The sequence below is a fragment of the Antennarius striatus genome, chromosome 4, assembly GCF_040054535.1.
Source record: "Antennarius striatus isolate MH-2024 chromosome 4, ASM4005453v1, whole genome shotgun sequence".
Lineage (NCBI taxonomy): Eukaryota > Metazoa > Chordata > Actinopteri > Lophiiformes > Antennariidae > Antennarius > Antennarius striatus.
In genome coordinates, this window is record NC_090779.1 from 9,611,854 (window position 1) to 9,629,675 (window position 17,822).

The window sequence follows — 17,822 nt, forward strand, 5'->3', positions numbered from 1 at the left end:
GACTAGTGCTGAACTCAGTGTTGTGCGGATTTTGTAGTCTTATGATACCAAATGCAAGCGTTGCATCATGTGTGTTATGACACCTTTGCAAATATTTTAATGACCTGGCACTATTTGAATAAATACACGTAGAAAGTAATTTGAAATTAACACAAATTCATCACTTTGCAGTCCACGATGCTTAATCACCATACTGCATTGTTAAATGAGATGAAACATTTATATTCCCTCCAGGAAAATTTCGTCATTCATTAAAATAACAGACCCATTAAATAGAGAGGTTAGAGACTATAATGTGTTACAATTTAAGAAGTTTGTCACAAATTAATAAAAATGTTGAATGATATGAGATCTGCACCTCACTGAATTCCAATCAGCTCCAAGAACGTTCTATCAAAAAGAAGTTCTCTGCATAGTTCTCTAATGGTTAAACTTATGTCATGTGGTGTCGTTAGACCATTATGTGTCTAAGATATAATAGACTATAATGATGCACATAATTTCATAGTATTTTTCATAAAATTTGGAAATCAGTCTCAGTGACTGGACAGAAATGATTATCATATTGTGAATAAAAATAAGGTATTTCATCAATTTTGTTCAAAAGAATGGAACATGGAGGAAGGAAAAGACAACAGAGACCGACAAAGAGTCAGGAAATAAAAGCCCATTACAAGCGGTAAATTTATTATGGGATAACAGCACATAAAGCACATCTAAAATCGATGTGTCCAATGCACTTTTAATAAAGGTAATATTAAAGGTACAGTTTCTAAGTACAATATAACAACATTCATATTAGAATGAAAAGTATTTAAAAGACAACATTAAATTTCTTATTTTTCTTTACAGCTGTATTTACAAAATGAATCAAAATACTTATTTTCATATTTAAGAATCAGACAAGAAGGAGCAAAACTACTTTTGTGAATAGACTACCTGCTAAAGAGAGTTCAAAAGAGCTGGATAAAAAGGTACGTGATCATCCGTCCCCATTTTAACATCAGTAGCAAACGTGTGACTTAGAAATTTGTGACAACCACACACTAGGTTCGGCTTTCTCATCATCTGTACTGCTTTTGCATGACAAAAAAAGAAGCTACCCGTGCTCCACCCACCCTTCATGTCAAGTTATCGCGACCAAATGAGCATACATATTAAACACAGAACATGAGAGAAATCCAGATGTGTTGTATGCCTCTTCCTATACATATAGTTAATATTCAATGCATCAGTGCATTTTTTGATACCCATGAAATAAAAAGGAAAAAATAATCAGAAGAAATGTGGATAGCCTGTTTTTGCCTAATCAAAAATGTGCAGGTTGTGAAATATAATCTGTATTTATTTGATCATCAACAGGTAAAAATCTTCTGAATTGTGTGAGGGGTGACATGTACACTCTAAAGACAGTCGAAACATTGAAACCCTTTAACATGGCGCAGGGACCCACGTGAAAATGATTAACAACACAGAAAGAAAGAGTCTGAAAAACATTTGAAGAATGTGAGAGTGAGAATTCATCCCCACGTACAAAATACATTGCAATTTCAGTACACGTCTGGAAAAATCACAGAAAAAGACAATCAAAACCATGTATGCATCTTGTTACACCGAGGCACTCAGTGTGAAAAGTTGTATATTATTGCAAGCATTTTTCTCACTGATATTTGCTACAGAGTGAAGAGAAAAAGGTCAACTTTGTCCTCAAATGGCAATTCTTTCATGTACATTTGTAACACTTGATGTGGTGCAAAAGGTTTATGACGCTCGTCTGACGAAACCACTTTCAGGAGAATCTAAAATGGGAAAATAACAAAAGCATACCGAGGCTCTGTTCAGTAAATTCCAAGCACCACTTCTCTGCATCAGGTTACGCAGACACACGAGAGGTAACTATTCAGTATCTCTGAAACCTGATGAAACGACAGCCTCAGTGAGTGGTTTTTACAATCAGACAAAGAAACCCCCCCCCCCCACAATACTGCTGTTTGAGCTTGATTATTATCATTTTTCCACAAAACAGAAAAGCATCCTTAGATATCTCGTTAATTAGCAGATCCTAACTTTGCTATAAGTCAGAAGGAAATAAGTGCCTTATCCCGAGACAAGCACACTGATACAGGTGCAGGCTGGGTATTTTTACCACTATCGTTATCATTATTACTTATTGAGTCCTAATATCAATAATACATTAATATGCACTGAAATGAGTGGACTAGGGTGGCCTGGGTTAGGAATCAATACTTTGTTCACAAAATTAACTTACCTAGCACCACACATTAGGGCAACACAAAATTAACGTCGGCACACCCTATCGCTATCAAACTAATCCTAAGAGGGAAGCAAACTAGAAACAGAGTTATTGTACAATATGGTGTGATTGATAAACAGATAAATATTTCCACTGGGTAGGCCTTAGTAGCAGTATTTTCCTCTTACCTATACAGACAGAAATTACAAAGCTACCTTTATACACGTGATCAATAATAACATTAAATATGATGAATAAACAGCTGAGAATGAGGGAGAGAGAAAGAGAAAATAAGATGTACAGCATACAGGCCATGTCAAGTTCTTAGTTCTCCACCTGGGAACAGAACCAGTCAAATATACAGATGAAACACAAAAACATCACTAAATCAACACAAAACGGAACAAAAAGTGATAAATAAGAGGTGTATTTACATGCAGATGTTCAAAGACTAGTATGCACAAAAGAATCAAAAATAATACACAGACATATATTATTGCTTGACATTCGATTATGGCTAAAAGTTGCTTTTCATTTTTTTTTTTTAAAAACTATATTCTTAAACATATTTTTAGTTGTAAATCCTTATCAGCTGTGGTTTTTGGAAAATGAGTTTTCTTAAAATGTAATGACAGACTCATAATTCTGGGCAGCGCACCGACAATCCAGCGCAACTTTCAAGCATGACATAATCTGATCTTCACAATTTAGGAAAAGAAGCCATCGTCGCCATCTGAAGTCTAGAATTTCATTTCTGCTCACACCCCTCAAACATGACGGTGAAGCATGTTTGCTTCTCAGCAGTGCAGACCTAAGAATTGTTGAAGGCTTTATGTCATGCTTGTAAGTCCGACACCTATTATGAATGGATCAAGCTCAGCATCTCCAAAACCATTTTATATTTAAAAAAAAAAAAAAAAAAAAGTCCAAAAGAAAATCAAGACCTCTTTGTCGACATAACCCTGTTCCTTTTTAATTATTAAAGCCTTGTCTGGGATTTATTTTAATTCACACACTGTGAGAACAAACACACACACACACACACACACACACACACACATCCGCACACATACACACACGCTATTGCTTTTTTTTTTTTTTTCTTCTTTTTTCTTTTTTACAAACAGACAACAGAGTAGAGACAGAAGGACCGGCACATTTCACTGAACACTATACACTGATTGAAGAGCACACTTAACATCAATCCCTTACTTGAATCGGGACGTCTCAAGTGAGAATATACAGAAGGACATCGTTTTATAGGCCTGTGCGAAGTTGCAGTTTATAGTTAGACACAAGCATCCGTTTGTTTGATGAATTTTCTGATATCCTGCCAACCATAGCATGAGAGATAAGAACAGAGTGATGGGGTTTCGTTAGTTTCTGTTCCAGACTGAGAGTAAATGTCGTGAGTCAACTGAATTAATAAAGTCAATTTACGAGGTTGACGACTTCACTGTAAAGACCCGTAATTGTAACACAAGGCATATTGCTTGTTCTAATATTGTAAAACACATTTTCTCTGTAGGAGAGAAAGATCAATCTGGTGGTGAAACTAGAAAAAAAAGCAGAATTATTTTATGAAGCAATATTACAACAACTCAAGAAAATGGAATCAAATTCAACAAACTTTTTTTTTTTCTCAAACAAATACAAGGAAATCAGCCAAATCTCCATCTCCTTATGGTTTTTCTGAACACTTCAGTGTTGCACTACATGCTGCATGTGCTTTGCCGCCTCCTTCTATTATATGAGTGCTTCAAAGAGATTCTAAAAAAACAAAACAAAAAACTTGTAAAATTCACAAAAAGAGCGAATCAAATGCTCCGAAGTTGTCCAGAGGAAAGCCAGCTGCTTCTGCGGCCAACCTCTTACCTCCCTGAGCGTTCGCACCTCATTTTCTTGCCTTGCTGCTCTCGCCGGGCCGCTGGGCCTCGCAACCGGGATTGTCTTGCAGTTGTTCCAGACTGGGTTCTCTTTTTGCTGGGAGAGTGAGGTTTACTAGTCGTAGAGGGCTTGTGCATATCCAAATAGCGTTGGATCGTAACAAAGGTTATTACTTAGGTACAGCATATCTACTACAACCCAAACACAACATATTTAGTATTGCATAAGAATATTTGGTTTTTCCTAACAAAGAGGGTTATTATCCTTTAAAGACCCTGATGACACCATTTGAAACCAAAACTGTGTTGTTGTTGTTGTTTTTTTTTGTGAGACAGGAATATGCTGTGTGCTGATAAAAGCATGGATCGTAAAAAGCGATGGGGTTGTTGTTTTTCTTGTTGTTGGGCAGGATGGGGGTGTAGTGGTGCTGTTTGAGTGGCTGGAGGCCCCCTTACGTGACATCAATAATTCTAAATTGATGAATATTGAAATGTCTAACCACTTTTTATGGAACTTCCCTGACAAAAACAATGACTAGACCAAACAAGGAAACAAAAAAAAAACCCAAAAAAACCTAAAGTCCTCTTGAAACAGAAAGCGCAAAACAAATTCTTCCCTGAGGGGTGACAGCACGAGGCAGTAACGCCTTGTACAAATTGCACGGCAGAGGAATGATAGTGTGCAAACAAAAAACAAACAAAAAAGGACAAACAACTGGATTCTACGTCACGGTCGGTGACAGATGTATTAACATGCTTTGTTGGGTTTCTAAAGAGATATCAATTTTTTTCTCTCTTTTTCTGTTTTTTTTTTGGTCTTTTAGATATTTCTAGGAGCCGCTACCGAGATCGCTGGAATGTCTTAGGAATCCATTCTATGTTACAGACGAGTAGACCAGAGAGCAGAAGCAACGACTACTGTTTGGCACATCCAGGGTTTTTTCTACCACTTATCACACTGACAAGAAAGACACACTCAACAAAACAGAAACACGACAACAAAGCATTCTGAAAATAGCACTTGTCCTACCATTTTTATGTTTCTCCCCTAATCATACAAACAACAGCTAGTCTAATTATTGCAGGAACATAGTTAAGTGCTACCTGACATCTTTTTCTCTCCCTCGTTCTCTTTCATGAGTTCATTAACCGAAACGTGTTACAAAAATAGAAGCTTTACTACCAGACAAGGCTTTGAATATTCGCTTTCCTTCGCTGTCCCCTTTCTCTCTACTGTTGGAGCGTTGCTGGGCTGAGGTTTGTGGAAAAGAGGCAGATGAAGTCGTTCAAAAACAATGGCAAAAAAAAAAAAGGCTCGAAACACTTTGCCAGAGGGTCACGATTGTGCTTTTAGGGGTCAGACATTATTTTTCTTGTAGGTTGAGGCTGTTGACTTGCTTGCTGTATCTTTTTCTTCCACTAGATGGAACAGTTGGATCAGTCTCTACGCTTATCTCCGCTGTCCGTTGCTAGATCTTTATTTAAAAGGTCTAGCGGCGATAGTGTTTGACTTTTTTCTTGTGCCTATCATTAGATAACATGTGAGAGTTTTCAAAGGAAATTTTGCATTAAATATTTGTCCAAAAAAATACTTGAAGACTACGCCATTGATAAAGCTTTGTAGCTGCTGCACTGAATGCCTGGTGTCAGTAGGTGATCTGCCTTCTCCTCTGAGCCTCTTTCTTCACCAACCAACAGCCATGCCAGCAACCCCACCAGACTGCCCTCACACGTCCAAACCAGCACCATCTACAGCTCCCGAGACCAGCCTCTGTGACCATGGTTCAACTTGTATTTCTTGTGCACATGCAACACATCACTAGGTAAATATACAAGTCTTAAATTAAAGAAAGGTGTAAATAAAAGTGCCTTATCAATTCAACAATTAAGAATGGTCTAACTACTAATATCATACATGTTATTTAAAATAGATTCTATAAACATTACTTTTTTTCTGTATAGTAAGTACTTATGATCATATACCCTGTAGTACATTATAAAACAGGTGGAATGGACCCTTTTCAATGTGTTGGTGCCCTGTGTTTCTTCAGGGCACCTGTCCAGAGAAGGATTAATAGCAGATGGCCTTACATGATTTCACTATGCAACAATGGTGGATGGAGTCTTTGACAGCTAAATCATTTCGGTTTCATAAGAATTACCAGAATTCTGTTTCTTTTTTTTTTTTCTTAAACGATTGTCCTCGGAGAGGTGCCGATTACATCACCATGCTGGCAGACTCTCCCTCAAAGTCGCTGTAAGTTATCATTCCTGGAACTGTGTCCGAAAGATACGACAGAACGAAAATTTAAAAAAAAACCCCAAAACAAAACAAAACAAATTAAAACAGACTGAACTTGACCAAAATGTGCGCATTTATCGGCAATTTAATTTGCTTTTAGTTCATAGTGGGTGAAGCAGTTCCAGAAAATACCCTTCAGGTGTATTTCAATTTTTTCAGTGTTCATCAAGAACCCTTGATGAAAACTTGTTGTGGGAGTGTAATCTGGAAAATAATACTGATGAGGATTTATCTTCTGACTGAAGATGCCTTCAGCTTTTTCAATTTTAAAATTATAATTTGCGCAGTTAAATCATCATTATAATAGAAATAATAGCAGTAGTCGAAATACTATTACTATTACTACTACTAATAAAAATTATGGTGATGATGCAATAAATACTAGTATCAATGCATGGGTGAAAAAAAGTGAATCATGAGTTTGATGTTTGAGATGCGCAAAAGAGGGTCAAGTTCAACCAAACACAATTAATTTGTCCCTATCTTCTCTTCATTTCTCACGGGGTTTTGGTTCCCACAAGTCTTCCAAATAGAACTAAATTCAATAAAGTAAACCTTGAGAATCAACTCCCTAAACACCCCCCCCCCCTCCACACTCCGGTGTAAAACAAGAAGTTGAACAGTGTGCCATCTGTCCGCTCTGGTTTGTGCAGGGCACCAATAAAGTGTCTCAGATTCCTCCTCCACATTCCCCTACGGTGGGCACACTGGCACCTGGCAGGGCTGCTACCCGTCAACGGGCATGGACTGCTCAAAGTCTGATCCAAACAGCTCCTTGTATAAGGGGGGGAAGTGGGCACGCACAATGTCTGGGTATATTGCTTTGAAAGCTGTAAGCTTCTCTGTATGCCTACTGCACAGCGCTCGCAGTGTCGACACTTTGCATATCAACTGTGGAGAGAGAGGAGACAGGCTGTTTAGATTCACAGGGAAGCAAGGACATGGAGCAATGGAAGTGAAAAACATTCCTCCCTACAGTGTATTCCCTCTCACACAGGGGAAAACAGACTTGTAAATATTGAGACAAGCGCCGAGGCATGAGGACAAGTTGACACTTCGCCTTATGAAGCTGGAACAATTGATAAAATGTCACGTCTCTACTGATTCAAAATTTGGTGAAAAATTACGAATGCTTCGGTTGAAGTCTGTGCTAGTTGAATCGAATGCACTGAAAATAGTTGGAAAAAGACCCTAAATGGTGGGAGACTTCACTCTCATGAGGGTCGAGGATGCAGAACCACGCCACAACATACCTTTGTAAGTATACCATCCTCTCTGTGGTTCTTCTGCAGGACATGCTGGAGGGCCAATTGGATCTTCTGCTGGAGTTTCTCCACCTTCACCTTCTCCTGAAGCCAGGACCGGTCTGAAAAGTAAAATCAATGCTTTTTGTTACACTGCAGGCCCAGCCAGAGCCAAACGTAGAAGTAATGGCGCGAACACAAGATGGTAATTGGTAGAGAAAAACAGCAGAGCATCATCAGTCATTGTTGTGGGGAATGTGTATCTTTTTTTTTTCCTCCATGCTGTGAGTGACACCTACCAGCAGACATCAACACAAAGGCGGAGAACAGGGCGATCTCATCCTCAGACAGGTGCATAGAACACAAGTTTTTCCCAAACTCGAAGACGGAGCTGATCAAGTCGTCACAGCCTGCCACAGCAAAGGACGCAGAGAGAGGGCTTAGGATGAGGAAGACCAAAGAACAACATTCACTCTTGATCTTTATTGGGAGAGAGGCACACGGGGATGGGAGACGAAGGAGAAGGGAATGAAAAAGAGCGGCATGCTGACAGCACATGGGAGCGTCTTAAGCAGAGCAGGCAATGCTTTTACTGAGTTTTGCCTCTCAGACGAGTCAGTTTAGGCAGTCGGGCGGTGTTACGCAAGTAAAACCAGGTCACTATTGAGGTTTTCAGTTAAATCAATTGAGGATAGAGATAGGCAGGAGGATGCCTCCCCCGGCTGCGGACACCTCTTAAGGGCATCGCGACTCCTAAGGCCGGGACAGATACAGATTCTCACATAAAGAGGGAGTTACTCCAAACTGTAAACTTACACAGCAAAACAGAATTCAGCATTTTTTAAAACCACAACGGGACACATTTACCTATTTTTTTCTCCCCACGCTGACAAAAAAATAAAATCAGAAATGTGAGAAAATCCACGGCGGAGGATCTTGCTAATGTCACGGCAGCCAGTAGCGAATACTATTTGCTCGCGATGTTTTATGCCAGACTATCAATGATGGTTTTTGATAGCGGCTTCCCTGAAGACGCTCTGTCTGGCTTTATTTATCCCACAGTTACAGGAGCCGTATACAGCAGAGCCTCACTAATGTCTCTGTTGTACCATAAATAACTGTTGCAGAGACAGCAAACGCCAGGTGAGGCTGGGATGAGCGCTCAGTTTGCTTTCCCGGCCTGCAGCGCCGTCTGGAACAGAAAAGCAGTCTCTAATTTTGACTATTTCGCTGAGGGAGGAAGGAAGACGCAAACGGCAACAGAAATATACACATGCAAACTCACTTAGACGTGCACACACTCACGACACTTACCTAATGACTTGAACACATCAGGTCCGGCATACTTTCCATCAAAATAGACTGTGTTGTTTTGCGAGTCAAAGGCACGGCACATTCTGACAAACACGACTTCCAAAGAGCCTGTGTAGACAGACAGAAACAACACGCCGATTCTCAGCTTTGTTTCTTTTCTTTTTTTTTTCCCCAACAGTTGCACATCAGTCAGTGATGCAGTGCATGATTGTGCTTTGTGCTATTCTTCTACGGCACGAGTAACACAACCACTTTGAAATGAAGAAGCCTGTCGTCACAGAAGCAAAAAAAACAAACACCTATGCAGATGATAATATCACAGACGGAAGGCTATTTACACAGCAGATAAGAATTGCTCTTCATTCAGTGATGACAGTGCTTATTCACTCAACCTTTATTTAGAAAGATGGGTACAAGAATATTTTCTATATTACAATTTGTACCAGTCTGTGGAAATGTACGAGAGGATCAAGTAAATGAAACGGGAGCCATTGCTGCCTCTGAGGGGAAAATGCGACCGTTTTTAAAATGTCACGTCTGACAAGGGATCTCAGTCTTTACTTAATTATTCATATTAGCAGTGCTAATATAAATAATACTCAGAGAAAGACCCACGAGAGGATGTTTGTTTGCTGCATACGCTGTCCGCTTGTATGTGTGTGAGCGTTTGCATTGCAATAAAGTAGGCGATGGTGTACGCAGAGACACGGCCTGCATTCAATCTTGCACATGTTTGTTTTGGTGAGTGTGTTCATGACAAGTATTATCAGCTCAGGAACACGTTGCTTATCTAACGCCGTGTCCATCCCTGCTACGTAGGCAACCATCAGAGGAATATAGAGAGCAACAGAGACGGACTTTGAACCAGGATGGGTGGGGTCTCTCCTCTCCGTGACACTGTCTGTTCATGTGAAGAGGAGGATTTTTGTGCAGTCAGGTCAGCTACGCCCTTGTGACAATGCCAGAGGGGTGAGTGTGTGTGTGTGTGTGTGTCTGTTGTGGCGGTGGTGTGGGCGGCGGGTTGAATTTGACGGCAGCAGGCCATGTTGACAGGCTGTCATACCTGCTTTCAGCAGCACTATCTGATCATTCTGACACAGCTCCATGAAGCCATCGATGCGCTTGGCGAACTCCACCACATACTGAATGGCCTCTGTTATTTTGATGGCACACAGCTGCCACATGACTTCCCGGGGCTGAGAACAGATAGGACAGAGAATAGGTTATCTGCTTTAAAACAATGGATTTGATTCGGGGCCGGCCGGCGCTGGTCTGGCGGCGGGTGTGTTACCTTGCTCTGGTAGCACTCCACCTCCTCCTGCAGGAAGGCCTGCCAAGTCATCTGCTGCAGCTCCTCCCTCAGGTACTGACAAGTCTCCATGTGTGACTTGGAGATGTTCTGGGCCAGGTGCTCTGCAATACATAGCATTATCAAAAACCCAAAGGACCACAGCTGAGATCTGACCATTACTCACACAAGGCCACATTAAGAGGACTTCACTTGAAGGAAATATTCCACAGGAAGAGATTCATTTACTGAGCCTTACTGGAGAGGGAGGACAGTCGGGGACACGTTTGGTCTTTTTAGATTAGGATATGTCTTGTTGACATTTCCTTTAACTGCCTACAGGAAGCTCGTGTCTTTAGGTTGTTTTGACACAAATGTGTGGAGCGGAGGAGGCCTGCAACCATACTCGTCGAAACAAAGGTCACATTTTCTCTGAGTGAAATATTGAGTATGAAATTTAAACGGTTTTGAAAACACATCTGTTAAAAAGGAGTTCGAAGGCACAGGGGAGCCTAAAAAAATGATTTCCCCAGACGCCTGCCCTGCTGGATCCTGATTGGCCCTAATTAATGGAAACTAATTACAAAAAAGAGGCTCTTTTAATGAGTGTTGGAGATGAGTCTCCAACCTCCTGCTATTTTAAGCAACCTTTGTGTCGTTTGCCCCACGGTTGAGTTGTTCTCCCCCTCCTCTCTTTTGCTGTCTCTCTTGTCTCCCCCCCACATGCCTCACTCTTACTCCTCACCTAGTTCAGCCATGGACACGGTGGGGGAGGTTTCTCCGTTGGTGAAGGAGCAGTAAGGGAAGAAGCCAGAGCCGGGGGCAAAGTCGCAGATGGGCTCCGGCTTGATGCCGTTGATGTCCAGGCCGGACTGGTCAGGAGACGGCTGGATGTCCAGGTAGAAGCTGCTGACCGCCGAGTCTGGTTTGCTGCCATCAGGAGTGTGACCATCCATGTAGCCGCTGAGGTCGTCATGGAGTTCTGTGAGGCCATTGGCTGACAGGCCGTAGCTGGGCGTGAGGGGCTCCGCCTCCCCGGGCTGTTGTTGGTGGTCACGCTGCTGCTGCTGCAGTCTGTGCTTCTGGACCTCGGCGTACAGGCTGTCTCGCTGCTTCTTCGACATGCGCCCAAACTTCACCGCTGTGATTAGCAGGATAAAAAAAAACACAACAACACACCAAACTCGTCACAAAGAAGAACAACTCCAATTAATCAAAGTGCGATATTTAATTTAAATATGTGGCTCCTTGAGACATTCCTGGAAAAAGTAAAATGAGTTATCAGAAACGTGCGGTGCAAGTTCTGTGGGCCTGGCAGAATGTCAGCCGGTGTGTGTCTGTGTGTGTGTGAATGTGTGTTCACACAATGGAAAGTGTGTGTGTGCAGCGACACAGAGGATAGAGCAGACAGATGGGGTCTGGTGTGTTGAGTGAAGGTAAGAGTCACCTTCGTCTGGAGTGTGTTGGTGTGTGTAAGCGGGCATGTGAGGATAGGTCTAGCTATGGGAGCAAATGTACCTCTGTGTGAATTTTCACTGATAAATATTGTGTATGCTGGAATATGAATGCATGTTAGCAAAGTAAAAACATCCCAGTCTCATTAATTGCATATCTGAGAAAAAAAAAGAAGAAGATGATTCTAAAACCAATTAATAAATAGGTAAAACTGCTAAAATTCATAAACCCATTCCCATATTCCCCCTCTTCATATTGTTTGTGGTAGGGAATAAATAAATCTCTTCTGTTGTGAAATAATCTCCTCACCACAGTCCAGTCTGGACCAGCCTGGCACAGCAGGAACCCTCCAGAACACATCCCCACCTGTGCGCTCCCATTACTGCATCTCAGCTGCAGCAGCACTAATAACAACCTCCTATTTCATCAAACCCAGATTCTATCAGGGCAACAAATTAGTCCCACAGAAAAAAAAAAGCTCCTCACCTGCAACTCACAATGAAATGAAGCCCTAGCATGTGTTCATGTCATGTTCACTTTTCTATATGTCTGCTGCATCTCTTGGAAAATGATGGCAGTCATTATTCTGCGTGCGTTGTAAAGCACCACATCAATAAAGGGTCGTCATGAACAAACAACCAGAAGACAATGCACATATTCAGATGTTAATGGTGATGTAAAGTTAGCAGAGAGGAAAGCTGTTGGTGGTTGTTTTGCCTATATTTATTTTATAGATTTTTCCTGGAGAAAACTATTTCACTTCTTCCCAAAAAAGATTCAAGCTGCTGTCCTGATCACATCAGATATGTGATTACTGGAAAACTGGAACATCGTTTGTACGTTCCCATCTGAGCGCCCCTTTTGGACGTACATCAACTTTATCAGTGTGATCTGGAAAAGCAAATCCAAATTGTGTAAGGGCAGCTTTATCAGCTTTGTAACAAAAAGAAAAAAAACAACAACATTGTGCGCCTTAATCATGATAAAGAAAGAAACAGTATTGAAACAAGTGTGCTGAATGCCGGATAGAGCACTCTTTTAACATTCTTTCCTCCCATTCTCCTGCTCCCACGGAGACCAGTACCACATTCATCTCCATGTGGGTCTACTCCTACAACAGTTTTTATTCTGATTCAAACTGAGAAATAAAATAAAAAAATAATGTATTTTATCATGATCTGGATGCTGTTTGCTCACTGGGATGGGATAACCACTAAAGTTTACAGAAGATGATGTTGTTCTCTTGTGTTCAGAAAATCTATTAAATTTGAAAATTAAAAAGAAAAGTGAACAAATTTCACAAATCGTGTGCATGTTTGTCCCTACAAAAATTCTTGATATTTTTATTTCCCTATCTTTGACCCTTTTTATTATTTTTAGTAATAAATAATTAGTATTAAATTAACAGAGTGTTAATTTAGATTTCCATATTCCCAACTGTCTCTCCTGCTGTCACAGACAAGTCAGAGTCCACTCCAGCTCCCTGAGGCATGGAGCGAATGGCGCTCCAGTCTGAACCCAAACAGGGGGCTGAACCTGAACCCCTTTACCATCCTCTAGCCATCACGCCACTCCATTGTACCCATCCTACATCAAGCACTTACCATCTCGTGACATGCCCACCGCCAGGCACTTCTGCAGCCTGCAGTGCTGGCAGCGGTTGCGGCTGGTGCGGTCGATCAGGCAGTTCTTCTGACGGGGGCAGGAGTAGGCTGCATTGCTCTGCTGGCTCCTCCTGAAGAAGCCCTGTGGAGGAACAGGGGCATGGAAAACAGCTCACGTTACTGGACCTCGGGTGGAAAAGATGTTCTGGAGTGGAAAGATCAATTCATTTCCTCGTAGTGTTTTAGTGCTGACAAAACCCATCGCTGATCGATCGCGATTGATTGCATTAACAGTGGGGATGTTTTTATTTTCTACATCTACCATTTAAAAAGGGCAGTGTGTTTCACCAGTGTTCCCAGCAGGAGGGTGGTGTGTTTGGGTTGGACTGATAACAGTGGGTAGTGTTTTTCTTCAGCGGGGTTATTAGTGTTGATTAACACAGTGCTGGCATGCACACAGCGCTAAAGGATTGTGAATGAACGCCGACTGGATTCCTCATCCTTTGACTTAATGAATTGATTCCAACACATCATTAACATGCCCCACTCTACTGCTTCATACACATATGTCTTAATTAGCTGCTCATTGGCTGTTTAATTACAAGAAAACAGCTGACAGCTGCCAAGTTCCTCCATAATGGCAGCCATTATGGAAACAGGCTATAACTGCCAGTGACAAGCAGCACTCTTTAATAACGCTATGATTTATGGTCCAAACTTTTTGTGCTTGCACATATCATTAAAGGTCTCTCAGCCTTGGACTAATTAGCAATCATTAAGGATGGATTTCAGCAGTTTATTCTTTAGTGCCTATTCCTTGCAGCTCCTGTACGATGAAGAGGAGAACTAGGAAGAACAGCTGAAAGGGGGAGAGAGAGAGAGAGATAGAGAGACACAGAGGTGTGTGTGTGGGGGGGGGGGCAAACAGCAAAGGTGCAGACTGGCTGAGGAATGCTAATGATGTGCCTGGTGACAAGCACAGGGACAAGAATACACCCTAAGCATAAAATTCCCCTCACTGTGAATGGCTGGTGCATTTGAAACAGTACAAAAGGCAGCTTCAATGGAAGCAACACTGTAGCAAACAGCCAACAATCTGCTATAATTCAAAGCACTCCCCTTTTGATCATTTTATTTCAAGAAGAGCAGGCTGCAGCAGAAGCACAAAAAAAACAACAACTGTAAAAAGATATGTCCCTGGGAGACAAAGACAGAGCAATGCAGAGCAATGACTTTGTCCTACTAATTGTAGTTATCTGAAATGTCCTCTGTTGTGCGTGACCACTTTAATGATCACGTTCCGTGTGTTTACTTTTCTCCATCCAGCTCCAAAACGGACGGAAAACTTCCAAACATATTTTCTTTTACCTAGCAAGCAACTTTTCTTTACTTACACAGTTTTTCCTGTTTCTCAGCTTTTCTGCTCCTAAACACACGCACACGCACACACACACACACACACACACACACACACACACACACACACACACACACACACACACACATTTGGTCTCTTGACGCTTACCTTACATCCTTCACATGTTATCACACCGTAATGGATGCCTGATGATTTGTCTCCACAGATCTTGCAGGGAATTATTTCGATTTGAGCTGCGGAAAAGAAAAGGGAGAGAAAAAAAAGAAATAAATAATAATAAAAAATAAAAAAATCAACATTTTGCTGTCAAGAGTCACTGTACAGCACCCTCACCATGGATCCATACCGGTACATGAAAGAACACTGTGCTTCTAAAAACATCTCATCCGCTGGCTTTTGAATCCTCACTTCCACAGAGCAATAGCAAAATATTTACCACGTGAAGTGTGTGTGCGTGTGTGTGTGTGTGTATATGTGTGTGTGTGTGTGTGACTGGAAGAAGGCCATCTTTAGTCCCCACAAGCAGCTAATATAAACGTGGTGTCAATCTGCATCCTAAATACAACTTACAAAAGGAAACACTCGACGACCCACACAGTAAAGCACGACAACGGTAGTAAAGCACCAAGACTCTAACTCCCCCCAGTGTGTTGGATGGAGGCAGAGCGCCTGTGTTTGGTGGGGGGGGGGGTTCATTGGTGTTGTACCGCTGACAGTCCTGTGATTTGCCCGCCATAGAGGACAAAAGCACAGAGAGGACAGGTCTCATCCATCGTTACTCTCCTCTTCAGGAGGAGACCACTGGGGATGGGGAAAAGACAGAACACACACACATCAGAGACGCACAACTCCCAGCTTGTCCCACTGCTCTCGGCGCTACCATTGCAGCCACTGATGCTCCTTCCCCACCTCCCCCCCAAGAGATCTCCATCTCTACAACTCCAACATCTCAGTCCCACCATCCCAACAGAGCATCACAGCTCCAGATCAACTCCACTACCTGAGCTAAATGGAGGAAAGATCACCACGCGACATTTTCTCACCATGTAAGTGGCCTCTCCACCCGACCGTGCAGCGAACCAATCAGAGGGCGCGGTGCTGTTGCAACACAAGTCTATATTAATTAGGAGGGGGAGAATATTCTGATTTCGTCTCTAAAAGATGCAATAAAAATGTAATAATTTAAAGAAGCGTTAGCACTTCCACGATGTCAAAGTGTTACATCAGCCTCTCCCCTCCAGACGGGCCTAACTGTCTACAATTGAGCATCATGTCTCGCCACAAGACAAGAAGCTTCAAATATCCCTCGTACGCCTCGGAAACCGACCTCTTTAAACTAGTTTGATCACATCAAACGCACTTTAGCTCCTGTTCAATCCGGAGATTCCTGCCAATTTTTAATCAACTGCCCAGGATCTGGTAATGTGTCATGTGGATAATGTCCTTGTCCCCGAGGCATGCCTGCAAGAGGCCCTTAGCACAGAGCCTCTAATCCACCAACCCTGGAGCCACACTCTATTCATTCAGGAATCTGGGTCTGTTCTCCTCGCGCTGCTGGAGTCAACAAGACCGGCCATGTTTTTACATGGAATTAGCCTACATTTCAGCTAAATGAACAAAGGGGAGTAGTAGAACAGCACAATTAATTCTCTTCCAGACAACACCTCCTGCGATTTGCGATTCTCACACACAATAGAGGGCACTGCACCTCAACGGCCTGGATTAGAGCGAAATCCAGGCAGGAGGTGGGCTTTGTCGACCTAACTGAGAGGGTTAATTTCTAATTAATCTTTTCCTTACTGTGCACGGAGGCTTGTTATTTTGGTGAGGTCTATCTCTGTATGAGTGCACTCTATTGTTTGTTTTGTGTTCTCCCTGCATGAGCATTAACAGTGCAGTGTGTTTCGACTCCTTTAGCATTTTCAGCCTCATTACTTACGTAATTTGTTCTGACATGCACTCAAAACAACTGAAGCGTGCTTTAATTATGACTAGCTGTAGTTATGGTGAACTATCAGGCTGTAGCAACAAAACCTGGCCATTGGGTGGCAGTGCAAGGCTGTGGCTACGGTTGTCTCGCCACATTAAGCCAAGCTTCCACCCACCCTATCCAGCCCACAGGCTTTTGGCTCTGAGCTCCAGCCTTTGATAGCTAAAGGCTTAGACTGCTGGTAGCTTCCCCACCCCCATAGCATAGCTGTGAGAAGCCTTCAGCTCTCCCAAAGAAGCAGAACTGGCTGGGCAGTCTCTCAGGCCTGACAGAAGCTTCGCCACATCAGGTGAAAACAGTGAGAGCAGACACAGGAGTGCCAGGCCGGGCCGGGCAGGGCGTGCACATCGGAGAGCGCACCACACAAAGCCATATCTGCAGCAGGAAGGTCCTGAATCCACAGAGCCTCACCAGCTAACACCGTTAGCTCACTCCACCATTGCACAAGCCCACCAAATGCTTAGCGCATTCATGGGTAAAAAAGGTTTGTCTCTGGACCAGCTCCATAGCTTCTTGTATGAGAAAAAAAAAGCCCTCAGTGTGAGTGTTTAGCTATTTCCACACAGGCAAAAGCTGCTTTCAAAAATATGAGGAGGTGGGGGTCAGAGCAATGACTCAATAGTGACCAAATACACAATGAAGTCACCTCGGTCTAATTCAATATTTGTAAATCAGTCTAACTGCGCTCATTGTCCTTTGGAGTGGTTGGTTGTGGGGGATCTTAAGCCCGCATTTCAGATGCTGAGGATGATTCAAACTGAATTCACAAAGGAAAGTCAGTCAAGCAGAAAAGGCCTGCCCTCATAAGCACTCCCAATCTGGTAGTCAATATCTATTGACAGGAGCTCTGGCGTTTAACTGTCTCTTGGTGTGAAACAGGCAGCTGCTGACTTCCTTGAGCTTGACCAGCGCTGTGCTGCTGATCCCATTCACTTCGCCTCCCTCCCCGCCTGCCTGCCTGCTTGCTTTCCCCCCCGCCAGCCAGCCAGCCAGCCCTGCCCGCTCTGTTTACGACATCAAAGTCAGCCACAGTCAGACGGGCAGCCATGCTAAAGCCCATCCCACCAGCCTGCTACTCCCCACATCACTGCGAGATGGCCTCTGAGT

At 42.6% G+C, this 17,822-nt stretch overlaps 1 protein-coding gene across 2 annotated transcripts in view; it reads right to left on the bottom strand.

Moving 5' to 3' along the window:
* Nucleotides 1-671: 671 nt before the first annotated feature.
* Nucleotides 672-17,822, bottom strand: part of roraa (RAR-related orphan receptor A, paralog a) — a 185,062-nt gene continuing 167,911 nt past the window's right edge. For both annotated transcript variants that reach the window (XM_068313374.1, XM_068313375.1), the window contains 9 exons: nucleotides 14,873-14,958; nucleotides 13,348-13,489; nucleotides 11,034-11,429; nucleotides 10,292-10,413; nucleotides 10,064-10,196; nucleotides 9,001-9,108; nucleotides 7,986-8,096; nucleotides 7,696-7,808; nucleotides 672-7,333 (listed from right to left, as the gene is read on the bottom strand). In XM_068313374.1, the coding sequence (XP_068169475.1) occupies nucleotides 7,169-7,333; nucleotides 7,696-7,808; nucleotides 7,986-8,096; nucleotides 9,001-9,108; nucleotides 10,064-10,196; nucleotides 10,292-10,413; nucleotides 11,034-11,429; nucleotides 13,348-13,489; nucleotides 14,873-14,958 (1,376 nt within the window). In that variant the 3' untranslated portion in view covers nucleotides 672-7,168. The remainder of the gene's footprint in view (nucleotides 7,334-7,695; nucleotides 7,809-7,985; nucleotides 8,097-9,000; nucleotides 9,109-10,063; nucleotides 10,197-10,291; nucleotides 10,414-11,033; nucleotides 11,430-13,347; nucleotides 13,490-14,872; nucleotides 14,959-17,822) is intronic.